Source organism: Sorex araneus, chromosome 2 (genome assembly GCF_027595985.1).
Source record: "Sorex araneus isolate mSorAra2 chromosome 2, mSorAra2.pri, whole genome shotgun sequence".
Taxonomy (NCBI): Eukaryota; Metazoa; Chordata; class Mammalia; order Eulipotyphla; family Soricidae; genus Sorex; species Sorex araneus.
The window spans coordinates 225085855-225098947 of record NC_073303.1 but is presented as its reverse complement, the minus strand read 5'-3'; the positions used below and the strand labels follow the sequence as shown (position 1 = coordinate 225098947).

The following is a 13093-nucleotide window of genomic DNA, read 5'->3' as shown; positions in this document are numbered from 1 at the left end:
GATGAGGAGGAAGGAGGCAAGGTGTGGGCAAGGCCGGCCACCTTTCCGGGGGGCATGGGGGGCCTGCGTGGGGCCTTCAGTCACCCCCTGTGTGGGGGAGAAAGGACAGCCCTGGACATCTCTGGGACATGGACATCTCTGGCCTGCCCCGCTCTCAGCCTCCCCGAAGCACCATGCTCCTTCTAAGCCCCACGGAAGGCCTGGAGTCACACAGAGAGACCCGGGTCCCAAAGGAGGTGAAGGACGCTCCGAGGGTCCGAGCCCTACCCAGCCAGGTCTGGACCTGCGCAGCGAGGCCAGTGTCAGCAGCCTCGGCTGAACTCTGGGATTCGCGGTGGATGGGGCTCCTCCTTGGGGCCCTGTGTGGAGCAAGAGGGACACGCCAGGCCACCTGCCCCGGGACCCTCTGCGGCGGGGTTGTGCATGCAGGTGTCGGTCAGGCAAAGAAAGCGCAGATCTGAGGAACTGGGGGTGTCCCAGACGGGCTGGGAGCAGCCAGCGTGGGGAAGAGCGCGGTGCGGGGTGCTCTTTAGCTCCGGTAACTCTTCTTGGTGGACGACGTCTTGGTCACGACGCGCATGCTGGAGCTGCTGCCCATGCTGCTGCGGCTGCTGTTGGAGCTGAAGCCGCCGCCGCCGCACATGCCGCCGCCGAAGCCGCTGCTGAAGCCGCCGCCGCCCGCACAGAGGCCGCCGCCCGCGCTGTAGCCGCTGCCGCCCGCGCTGTAGCCGCTGCTGCCGCACGAGGAGGAGACCACGGCTGCGGGAGACACACAGGAGAGCGCTGCGGGTCCCCGGGAGACGCACGGCACAGCGCGCTGCGGGGTCCCGGGAGACGCACGGCACAGCGCGCTGCGGGGTCCCGGGAGACGCACGGCACAGCGCGCTGCGGGGTCCCGGGAGACGCACGGCACAGCGCCCTGCGGGTCCCCGGGAGACGCACGGCACAGCGCGCTGCGGGGTCCCGGGAGACGCACGGGACAGCGCGCTGCGGGTCCCGGGGAGACGCACGGCACAGCGCGCTGCGGGTCCCCGGGAGACGCACGGCACAGCGCGCTGCGGGGTTCCGGGAGACGCACAGGACAGCACGCTGCGGGGTCCCCGGGAGATGCACGGCACAGCGCGCTGCGGGGTCCCAGGAGACGCAGGGCATAGCGCAATGCGAGTCCCGGGGAGACACGGGGCAGCGCGCGGCGCGGTTCCTGCCAGAGCTGGGGTGGCTCCCTGGAGTGGGGTAAGAATCTCCCCACTCCCCGGGGGCCAGGGGCAGGCTCCCCTCCCCGTGCACCTCCCTTCTGCCCAGGACACTTTGCCGAGGTTTCCCCGCAGGACCTGTGTGGGCCTGAGGGACTTCCTAGCCCACCTCCCCCACTTTCCGCAGGAACGAATGGAGGCCCCCAACCCCCCACCCCCCGGGTACACCTGGCGGAAACGAACTCCCCCACTCTGTGCTCCTTCTTCTCTTCCCTGCCAGCCCAGAATGGCCGGGGAGGCATCTAAAGGAACTACTTGGTTGGGGTTGGAAGTCCCCTCTCCTTTGAGCGGGGGGGGGGGGGGGGGGGGGGGGGGGAGACCACCCACATATGCCTCCTCCTCCTCCCCTCCAGCGCCCCAGAGGAAGCTGCTGCTACTGTGGGTGGGTTTCAAGCTACTGCAGCTTCCCTCCCCTCCCCCACCCCAGAAGCTCTCACTGCTCATGTGGGACTAGGGCTGCTGGGTGCCACCCCGCCCCCTCTCCCCAAATTCTGAGACCCCCACAGCCCTGCTGGTTCCTCCCAGGCTGGCTCCTGGGAACTGAGTCCCTGGCGGTCAGTTCACGGCTGGCCTAAGGTCCCTCCTCAGTCTGGGTTCCTACCAGAGCCGACTGAGCACTCAGAGGTGCAGACAGACACCCGCTTCTCCAGGGCCCCCTCACTGGGTCTGTCGCAGCGGGGAAGGTGGGACCCCACAGTCTCTCCTGACTGTGCAGGGGGTGGGGGAAAGGGTCTCGGAGGGACCCCTTGGAGGATCTCAATGACATCCTGGCCCCAGCGAGTTCATTTTTTGCTCATTAGTGAGGCGTCAGCATCCACTTTGTCTCCCACTTTCCCATCACCCCAAGACGTTTACTCACAGATGTTCACAGGCCCGACGCCTTCTCCAGTGAGTCTGTGGTGGTGGGGAGAGAGAGAGATTTGGTTTGCTGAGGACTGAAGGGTCCTGGTCTTTGTATTCAACCACCAGCACATTCATGGATGTCGGCACACCCATGGGTGCCACGAGCATGTCCACAGGGTACCACCAACACACCACGGGTGCCACCAGCACGCCCATGGGTCCCCTGGCATGCCCACTAGCTTGCCCATGGGTGCCACCAGCAGCTTTGTTCATCTTATTGGCTTTGGGGGTAATGTGAGGTGGTGCAGACACGGCTGGAAGGAGGCAGGACAAAATAGAGAGAAATGGGGAGCAAGGGAGAGAGGGGGTCGTGCTATCCAAGAAGAGAGGCAGATTGAAGATCCCTGAGGCTTATCCCAAGGATGGCTTCACTTGTCCCAGGGTCGGCAATGACTGTCCAGTAAGCTCCGCCCACCTCCCCTGACACCGTTGGCCCCTGGCCCCTGCTCTGTACCCAACAGGAGCTGTGGATGAGACTCTTACCAGGCGTCTTTCTGCCCTGGAATTTTGGACCCCCAAATGGTGTTCAGGGAGCCTGGGGCCACCTGCTGATATTCTGCCAACTGTGGGGGCGAAGGGTGTTCGATGTGCTTGGGTCCTGGGAAGCCAGGGACTGGGTCCTTTGAAGCCAGGGTGCTGGGGGTTGTATGTGGGTCAGACACGTGCCCTGACCACTGTACTGTCTCCTGGCCAGCTGCCTGGGAAGTCTCTCTGGGCCTGGCATGGTGGGGCTCTTGCTCTCTGGCTCTGCTGGTGTCCCTGTGCCGCGGAGGGGGACGGCTGCCCACCTGCACTCCTCTCCCTCCAGCAGCTTGCGGTAGGTGGCGATCTCCATGTCCAGGGCCAGCTTGACGTTCATTAGCTCCTGGTACTCGCGCAGCTGCCGTGCCATGTCCTGCTTGGCCTTCTGCAGCGCCTCCTCCAGCTCGGCCAGCTTGTTCCTGGCATCCTTGAGGGCCAGCTCCCCGCGCTGCTCTGCGTCGGCGATGGCATTCTGGAGGGTGGAGCACTGCAGGGGGACGTGGGGGTTTGCGATATGGTCCACAGAGAATGCCGGAAGACATGGGCTTTAGGGCAGGAACAGGCGAGCATTTCCCGAAATGGATTTCATGCCAGAGGTCGGAGATTCAGCAACTAAATTTAACAACCAAGTGGTTCTCCATTTCCCTTAGATATTCTGGGAGGTGTTCAGGTTGGAGAGCTTGATTCGGGGCATGGGGAGAGGGGGGCTTCTCTGGCTACGAGGTGAGCAAAGCAAGTCAAGCTTTTGCTCACTTGCCTCCCAGGAACAGAACTTTGCTGGTGGAACAGATACTGGCCAAACCTTAGAAGAAGGTCCTGGCCTCTGGGTCCTGCTTTCAGGCTACTAGAGGAGTGTCCATCCTCACCCTGAGAGATGGCCTGACCCCCTCCTGCCTTGCCATACCCCTGGGTTCCGCTGGTACTCTCTAGGGAGTGCTCAGGTTGGAGAGCACTGTATTCTGATCCCTTGGAGCCCATCAGGCTGCATTGTCCACAGACAAGAGCCTCGAGGAATTGGCCGCATGTCTGTGTTCCTGGATGTCCCTCTTTCAGCCAGGGTGCCCTCTGTGCGGGCTGGTCAGGGCAGCGTGGCCTCACCTGCTTCTTCAGGTTGTCGATCTCGGAGCGCAGTCTCTGCATCATCCTGTTCAGCTCCGAGATCTCCATCTTGGTGGTGCGAAGGTCGTCCCCGTGCTGGCCGGCCGACCGCTGCAGCTCCTCGTACTGGGGAAGGAGATGCAGGAGGCAGGGGCGGGGCAGGACGGGCAAAGGAGAGCGGGCAGTCACGTGGCTGGGCCTGGAGTCGCATCCCTGGCCCCCACCCACGGTTCTCCCCTGAATCCAGCCACGGTGCCCCTTGGCGGAGCCTCGCACTCTCCACCCACTGTGACCTCTTTTTTCCTGGATCTGGGCTTTCTCTCCTCTTCCTCAGTTTCCTCCCAGACCCACACTCTCACCGTCACAAACTCAGCATCTGCTCCCATCCCCAACATCCTAATTTTTCAGTCCCTTAGAGTTTGCTTCTCTTGGCTCCACACCCCCTGTCCCCAATGGCTTTAACTGAGTGATTACTCCAACCTGGACAATCTCATTCTATGGCCCATGTTCAATCTTTGCCCCTCCAACCCCACTGAAATCTCGCACCCTCAGTCAATTTACTTCTTTCATCTGGATCCAGGAGGTTAAATGTGCCTTGGGCCCACCCTTTCTCTCCCGTTGGTCCCGGGGGCCAGAACTCTACTTTCAGACTTGCTTTCAGGCCACTAGAAGAGTGTCCATCCTCGCCCTGAGAGATGGCCTGATTATCTCCTGTCTTGCATTTCCCCAAGTTCTGCTGGTGCTCTCTAGGGAGTGCTCAGGTTGGAGGGTCAGTCTCAATCCATACTCCAATCCTGTTGAGCCCATCAGACTGCGTTATCCACAGACAAGACTCTCAAGGAATTGGCCTTAGCAATCCCAGCTTGGCCAGACCGTTTCATGAATTGACCTCGAGCTCTCACCTTGGTCTGGTACCAGGACTCAGCCTCGGCCCTGCTGCGGTTGGCGATGTCCTCATACTGGGCCTTGACCTCAGAGATGATGCTGTCCAGGTCCAGCTTGCGGTTGTTGTCCATGGACAAGACCACGGAGGTTTCTGAGATCTGGGCCTGCAGCTGAGACAGCTCCTGTGATGGGTACAAAAAGGGATAACTAGAGCAGTGTGTGTGTGTGTGTGTGTGTGTGTACTATATGTGTATTTACATGTATGTGCCCACCATCATATTTAGGCTCTGTGACCAGATCCTCAGGACCCACACATGTGGTGGAGCATTGTGCTTAAGTATGAGAAGGCTGGGAAGGCCATTCGGGGGTCTCCGAGTTGACACCCATTCTGCATCATGTGCTTATCTGCAGGAAAGGAGCAGCTGAAAGGGGGGCTCGACTAGGCTCTGCAGAAGGCACCCCACTGTCAAGGTGGCCTCGTGTCTGCTATGACCTGTCACTGTAGCAGTGTCCCATGTTCTAAGAAAATGCACTATTTCACACCAAATAAAGAAATCATCTTGTGAAGGAAATGGAGGCAGAAGGAGACAGCACATTCTTCTGTGTTCCATGGTGACTTCACCCTGCATCTCAGGACAGGGTGGAGAAACTCTGGATGGAAAACGGAAATCACCCCAAACTGTAGAAAGGGCCTCAGGCCGCTTCTGGAATCTGTGAGAAGGTTTGACATGTATCTCAGTGGGGGTTCTAGTGCCTCCTCTGTGAGATTACTGTTCACATGTCAACATACAATGAACTGTGAGATAGTGAATCCGCAATTCATCTATTAGTGGTCACTCTTCAGAATTTTCTAGAACCTGCCTTCTTAAACTATAGGTCAAGACCCACTATAGGATCTAAATAGGTGAGGGAGTGGGGAAGTTCGTGAACAATTTGGCAACAATGAAAGGTTTCTGAAAGCCCAGTGACCAAAAATCAGACCAAAAATGAATTCTAAACCAACCCTGTAGTAATCCTGAGGGCTTTGTGGCAGTGCTGTTCCTGTGGGGTCATCTCAGGCAAAAAGAGGTCATGGCTGGGAGAAGTTTCAGCAGCCCTAAACTGGAGTTTATATCCTCAAAATGTGACCCAGTCTAGCAGCATTGGCAGGTTGGAAATGTAATACTTGGGATATCGCCTTAGACATCAAATCAAAATTGGCATTTAGAATATTCTGAGGATCTGTAAAATTCAAGAGTCACTGACTCAAAGCACAAATCTAAGTCAAATTTCTTGTCTTTATGAACCATTGCTTTACCCTGTCCATTTGCAGGAGGGTCTCTGCCCTGGGGATTGGTAGGCTCCTGGCTAATTCAGAATTAGAAGCCGTCACCTCAGCAGGTGTTAGTCTTGAAGTAGCAGAAAAAATGGGAGCTTTCCTGACCAGAGAGATAGTACAGGAGGTAGGGAACTTGCCTCACATGCGGCTGACCCGGGTTTGATCCCCGACACCACATACGATCCCCAGAACCCACCAGGAGGGATCCCTGAGCACAGAGTCAGGAGTCAACCCTGAGCACTGCCAGGTATGGCCTCCAAACAAAAACATAACAAGAAAATGGGGTCTCTTGGTCCCTTGTGGGAATTGGGATGGTCAAACAACCCACCTGAAGGCCCAGAACCCAGCTTCGATTCTTGACAAAAATTCTATTAGGTATGAAATAAGAGACTTGCAAGCTCCCCATGGCGTATTCATATCCCAAAATACAGTAAAATATATATGCATACCTCTAGGAAAGCCTGGCAAGCTACTAAGCTACCCGTGGCGTATTCGATATGCCAAAAACAGTAATGATAGGTCTCATTCCCCTGACCCTAAAACAGCCTCCAATGGTTGGGAAAGAGGAGTAAGGAGAGGCTGCTAAAATCTCAGGGCTGAGTGTAATAGAGACGTTACTGGTGCCCGCTCGAATAAATCGACCAACAATGGGATGACAGTGGCAGTGACGAAATAGATCCAATAAGACTATCATCTTTGTAGGCTACCTGGCAGAAAACGTGTGCCTGGCACAGTTGATGCCCTCTAATAAAGGCTCTAGCCCCCTGGGCCTCCTTGGGCTTAAACCCTTAACAGGAGCATTTCTGCTTCCCCATCAGGCTGGCTAGTACCTCCCCGCTTCTCCCAAACCTGGCTCACATCCTCAATCCTTCCAGAGCCTCTTCAAGGGTCACCCACCTCTGATCTGCCTTCTCCGCTGTCCCTAAGGGGGCTAAAAGGGTACAGTTCATTCTTTGACTCATTTCATGCTGTCTCCTCCACGTATTAGAAACTCCAGTAATTTTGAGGTGGAATTGTGTCCCACCTTCTTAACCGCAGGACGGGAACAAGTACGACAAAGGGGACAAAGCCTGTCTGCAGGGGAGATGGGCAGTTGTGTCCTGTGCTTCTCGGGACACCTGAGCTGTACCCCCCAGTCCAGCTCAGGAATGGATGCAGAAGTCCCACCTAACGCAGTGGCCAGCAGTTCGGTTGTCTCTTTGACAGAAACTACCAGGTCAGTCCAGGCTGAATGTCTCCTGTGACCTTGACCTAGCCTTGACCTAGCAGCTGTCCTGTTTTCTCCTTTGGCGGGAGCAGCAGCAGCTGCTCCGTGAAGCCCGACCAGGAAGGGTGGGGTGAGGGACGACAAAGAGGGCTCAGTTAGGGCTCAGTCTCTGAGGCCAGTATGAGACCCCCCAGCTCCAGCTCTTTGGAGGGGGTCTCAGGCATCACTTACCGCCTCGAAGAAAGCCCTCAGGAAGTTGATCTCGTCCATCAGGGCATCCACCTTGGCCTCCAGCTCCACCTTGTTCATGTAGGCGGCGTCCACGTCCTGGACAGAGAACGTTCTGTGAGTGCCGCCCTGCCCTGGCTGCCGGCTCCTCTGCCCGCGAGTCTGGGGAGAACTTCAGCTCCCAGAACAAGCTCGGGCCCTGACTGTGGTCCGGGTCCACACTGGGTGAGGACCCGGCTCTCAAGGAAGACCCCCGGGCTCATGAGCCGCTACCAGCTGGAAGAGGTCCGAAAGCTCCGCCACCCCGGGCCCCTCTGTGCCCGCCTTTGCCTCTCCCCGAGATCTGCCTCCATAGCTCAGTGCCACTTCTCTGCTCTCTGCTCTCGCTTGGCGGTGTTCCAGGCTTCTAGGCCCTGGCAGCTGACCCCTATTTGTGCCGCCCTTCCTGAACCCAACTTCCTGTCCCAGAGACCCATCCCCTCCCCCACACCCACCTTCATGGCGCAAGGGTGCATGGAGATTTCCAGGTGGAGATTTCCAGGTGGGGTCTGGACCCCTGGACCCCCGGTGATCTGGGTAACTGGGCAACTAAACCTCCCTGAACCCACCTTTCTACACCTTTGTGGTGAAATCTTCTTCCAGACTGGCCGCCCAGCTTAGCCCAAGCCCTGAGGGCAGGGTCCCTGGCTAACGTGGCAGCTGGCACGCCCAGAGGCGCTGGCCGGCCCTGGGGTAAGGAGGGAGCACCTCTGTGGCCTTACCTTCTTGAGCATCACAAATTCATTCTCTGCCGCCGTGCGTCTGTTGATTTCCTCTTCGTACCTGCAGGAAGGGTCCAGAAGTGAGGGGAGCCGGGCATGGGGGCTGGTGGGGTGGAAGCAGGCAGGCTGGGTGGGTCTCGGGGCTGACCCGGAAAACTGCTGCTACCGCATCACCTGCTTGTTGAACAGGTGGTGTCCCCCTCCCCTTTCCAAGTCCTTCTTCCAACCCCTTCTGCTCCACAAACCCCAACCCTGGGCCCCCAAAGCACAGAGTGACCCCTGTTCCTGCTGAGGTGGCTTTACGGCACTGTGGCTCCCTAGCATGAATTCTGGGGCCAGCGAGGGGCAGGCACACCTCCTCTATAAGCCACACTGGCCCCTGAGGGGAGGGCTGAGAGAAGGGTTCAGGTGGCTCTCCCAGACCCCCGTGCCCTCCCAGAGCCGCACAGGTCACAGCCTCAGGAGCAGCAGGCCGGGAGCATCTTTAGGCCAACAGGAGCCCCTTTCAGCTCACTGCTGCTTTACGTTGCCTCTGAATGGCAACCCCACTGCCCACCTGTCCCCGAGAGGCAGGTGGGGTGCCCCTCACCCACGGACCTCCAGGAAGTCTTTAGGTGACCCACTCCCCGCCTGATCCTCTCTGCCTCAATACTTGTTCTTGCAAGACCACAAAGTAGGGTACTACATAGTGTGTGTGGCCAGGGAGACCCCCCACCTCCTTCCATTTGCTATTGTGGTTGCCTCCTGCCGTGTTTGGGGTCAACCAGGGCCACTCCTGGCAGGTCTCAAGGGTCTGGAAGGCGGGTAACACAGTACCCGGGACTGAGTCCAGTACCTCACAAGGAAAGACAGGAGCTGTCCAGCCCGTGCTGCCCGGTGCCCGTGCTGTCTGTGGGGCCCGAGTGCCCCCACCGGGGTGCCCTGGGGACTGAACACGGTCTCCTTTCCTCTTTTCCCTTGCTCTAGAGCCATGCCACCCGTTCCCTGTGTACTGTCTTTGCCAGAGGGCAGGCATCCCTCAGCCCCAGGCAGGACCTTTATGTGTCTGCCACAGAGCAGCACAGTGACTCACCAGCAGCACATGCCAACAGAACCCACACTCCTCCCCTGGGCCGCCTCCCTTCTCAATATCGAACATTAGTCTCCTCCTTCAGGAAGCCCTCTTAGACTGAAACACTGTTATCCCATATTTGCGTACGTATCACAAATGATCCATTTGCACTTGTTTCTTTTGTTTGTTTTTGCACAAAGATGCCCAAATTGCCAATTCTATGCTACACGCCACGCTTCAGGGATCCTACCAAGCATTTTATGTACAAGTTTTGACTTAATTCTCAACCCCAACCTTTGTGATGTGGCACTATCAATATCTTTTTTTAACAGGGCAAGGAGCTGGGGGCTCAGAGAGATTTGTTCTCTTGAGGTCAACTGAGTCCACATTCTAACTCCATCAATTTATGAGATTTTTTTTTTCTCTTTGGGTCACACCCGACGATGCACAGGGGTTAGTCCTAGTTCATGCACTTAGGAATCACCCCTGGTGGTGCTCGGGGGACCATATGGGATGTTGGGAATCGAACCTGGGTTGGCTGCGAGCAAGGCAAACGCCCTACCCGCTGTGCTATCGCTCTAGCCCCCGACTTCAAATTTTAAATGCTTCCATGAGGCCTTTCTGTGCTATGGAAATGCTCTGCACCTGTGCTTACCGAGGGACCCATTTGCAGTGTGTGACTGCTGAACACTTGAAACGCACTCAATGGTGGCTAACGGGACCAAGGAATTGAATTCTACATATGGTTCCATCTCAATCAGTTTGAACGTGATTAGCTACAGATGGAACTTTCCAGCCTGAAGCTCCCTGCCACAGACAAACAGAATCCGAAGCTCCCTATCAAGTCACTTACTTGGTCTGGAACGAGATGATTTGGATGAAATCAGAACAATGAAATAAAAAATTAAATGTGCCAAGAGGCACAGGCGTACCATTATGTTTAGCAGTGTGTGTGTGTGTGTGTGTGTGTGTGTGTGTGTGTGTCCCTGAGACTGCAGCAGATATATCTCTATTGGCTTTCTGCACATCTCTTGGCCAGGGCTGAGTGGCTGCCTGAGCCTCCGGTAAATCAGCAATGGGCGTGGGTTGAGCCAGTGGGGGGTGGGGAGTCCCCATTTCACAGGCTGTGCTTTGCATGCCTGGTCTGTGTGGTGGTTGCTTGGTGCATCGTCCTCTCTCCTGTGTGTTCTTCACTCCCATCCATAACCCTGGTGCCTCTGCACTGCAGGGACCCTGTCTCCTTCCACTCTTTATTCCTTTTTGGGTCACACCCAGCGATGCACAGGGGTTAATCTGGGCTCAAGCACTCAGAAATTACTCCTGGCGGTGCTCGGGGGACCATATGGGATGCTGGGAATCGAACCCGGATAGTCTGTGTGCAAGGCAAATGCCCTACCCACTGTGCTATCGCTCCAGCCCCCCCCTTCCACTTCTAAGTCTGGTTCGTATCCTGCTTCAGCACGTGTGCTGCCCCCCTCGGCCGGGGCCCTCTCGGGGAGCCCTGGGGAAGGCCTGGGTGCACTCACTTGTTCTTGAAGTCCTCCACCACGTCCTGCGTGTTCTTCAGCTCCGTCTCCAGCCTGGAGCGCTCTCCGCCCAGGCAGTCCAGCTGCCGCCGCAGGGTGCTGATGTAAGACTCGAACATGGGCTCCAAGTTGGCCCTGGTGGTTTTGTGCTCCTGCAGGAGGCTCCATTTCGTCTCCAGGACCTTGTTCTGCTGCTCCAGGAAGCGCACCTGGCCCGGCCAGAGAGGGAGGCTGTGAGGGCTTCCAAGTAGTCTTGCAGTGGTGGGGGGCTCAGGCCTTGGAGGGAGACAGATCCCCCCCTGCACACCTCCCAGCCCATGACGTGCCCGGGCCCTGTGGCAGGCTCCCCACCTTCCTCGTCAGAAGAGCCGGAGCACAGGGGGCTAAGCCGGTGCTGTGCAGTGGCCCCAGGACACCCAGAGGATGCCTGGCAGGAAGGCACCTAGTTCACGAAGGCGTGAGTGCGACTCCCAAGGAGGGGGCGGGAGTTCTTGGGAGAAAATGTTATATATTTACTTTCTCCCGGATGTGATTTCTCTAGACCTCAAATTGGGATTTGGTGGCCCACCCTCCGGGGCTGCCCGGAACAGGTCACTGTGTGGTCCCCTTGGAAGTCACCGACGCCTGATTCCATCATGTGCCCTGCCAGCTGGGCAACCTCCCACGCGCCCTGCTCCCGTTGCTGTGGTGAGCGACTCCTTGGGTTTCCCCTCATTGCCGGGGCAGCGGCTGGGTGTGCGAACGCTCTCCCTACCCCCGTGCCCTCCACTCGGAGGTGTCTGGACACACGCGGCCTCTGAGAACAGGGAGCCAGAACAGTGCTCCTTATCCTCCTTCCCGGCATCTGCCACTCTCCCCGCCCAGGGAGTCTCCCATCACCAGAGGGAGGCTGGCAGTGCTGGCCCCAGGCCTGCTCTCATCCCAGCCCTGGGCTGCCCCGTCTCCTGCGCGTGCGCCAAGAGAGATAAAGACCCCAGAGCCAGGCTCCTGGCACCCTCATGTCTGATGGTGCAAACCCCAGGCCAAGTGGGATGACACAGGGTGAAGAGGGGAAGAGCTGCCACCTCTGGGTCTTCCTGGGCAAGTTTGAGTTCTGGGTCTCAGGAGGGGCTTCTAGGCCTGCAGACACCTCAGCGTCCAGAGCCTTGAGGTGACACCCAGCACCTGAGCCAACGTAGAGCCCGGGTAACTGGTCACTCCATCGAGCTCCAGTCTGAATGTCTGGGTGCCCAGACCCTGAAACTGGCTCTTTCCAGGCAGATGGCCCGTGCTGGTCCATGGGAGACACTTTCCTCCCCCACAAGGTCCTTCTTATCATTGCAGGACCACCCGCAATGGGTGGGAACTCAGCTGAAACCACAGCTTTCTTCTCGTCCAAAGAAAAGGCTGGGCACCCCCTTGCCAGACCCAAGTGACTAAGGAGGCTGGTGCGGAAGGTGGACAGAGCAGGAGAAAGTGGCCCAGCCCTCTCCTGGGAGCTGACCCACAGCCTTTCACGTCTCTCCGCCTTTCCCCTACCTGCGCCCGCCCTACTGTTCTAATTCTACATCTGTCCATCTGTGAGAAGGCCACGTCCCTACAGAGGGTCAGAAGCCTCTGAGTCCTGAAGTTGGACCTCTTCCTGCTTCTACTGTGACAGGGTGGAAACCCCTGTCCACCCGGCGAGCTGGAGGACCACTGCTGGCCGGGTAAGTGGCAGCCTGGACCTCAGCGAAGCATAGAGGCCTTGACCCCCCCCCCCCTGAGACTCGGCTGCCTGGTGGGTGGGACCCCACCGACCGCTCACCTTGTCGATGAAGGAGGCGAACTTGTTGTTGAGAGTCTTGATCTGCTCCTTCTCCTCCTTCCGCACCCGCTGGAGCGAGGGGTCGATCTCCAGGTGCAGGGGCGTCAGGAGGCTCTGGTTGACGGTCACCTCCTGGATGCCCCCAGGTCCACACATTGCCCCATTCCCCATGCCATAGCCACCGAAGGCGCCCCCCATCCTGCTCCCCAGGCCCAGCCCATATCCAGCACCCCCAAAGCTGGCCCGGCTGGAGTGGTAGCCCCCGCTGACAGAGATTCTCTTGCCGCCCGCGAGGCCGTGGAGGCTCCGGGTGCCGAAGCCGCCCCCAAAGCTCTTCCCGCCTTGGCAGACGGAGGAGGAGGTGAAGCTGGTCCGGCAGCCGGGCATGAGGCTGGCCGAGGACGCGCTGAAGTTCCGGGTGCCACCGGACTTGATGGTGACGGACGATCGCTGGCTCATGGTGGGAGTGGCTCTCCGAGAGAGGATCGAGACGTCCGAGGGGTCAGCCGTCACCGGAGCCTGGCTCTGCCCGCTCTCCTTGACTTTTATCCTGTG

General features: G+C 58.2%; 1 protein-coding gene across 1 annotated transcript; it reads right to left on the bottom strand.

Annotated features, from left to right (window-relative positions):
* Nucleotides 1-386: 386 nt before the first annotated feature.
* On the bottom strand, nucleotides 387-12997 carry LOC101542280 (keratin, type II cytoskeletal 5-like). Its single transcript, XM_055127121.1, has 9 exons — nucleotides 12539-12997; nucleotides 10753-10961; nucleotides 8176-8236; nucleotides 7418-7513; nucleotides 4679-4843; nucleotides 3777-3902; nucleotides 2945-3165; nucleotides 2113-2147; nucleotides 387-759 (listed from the first exon to the last, which is right to left on the bottom strand). Exons 1-9 carry the CDS (start codon nucleotides 12995-12997, stop codon nucleotides 530-532), a joined length of 1602 nt encoding a protein of 533 aa, XP_054983096.1. The 3' UTR covers nucleotides 387-529.
* Between the last annotated feature and the right edge of the window lie 96 nt (nucleotides 12998-13093).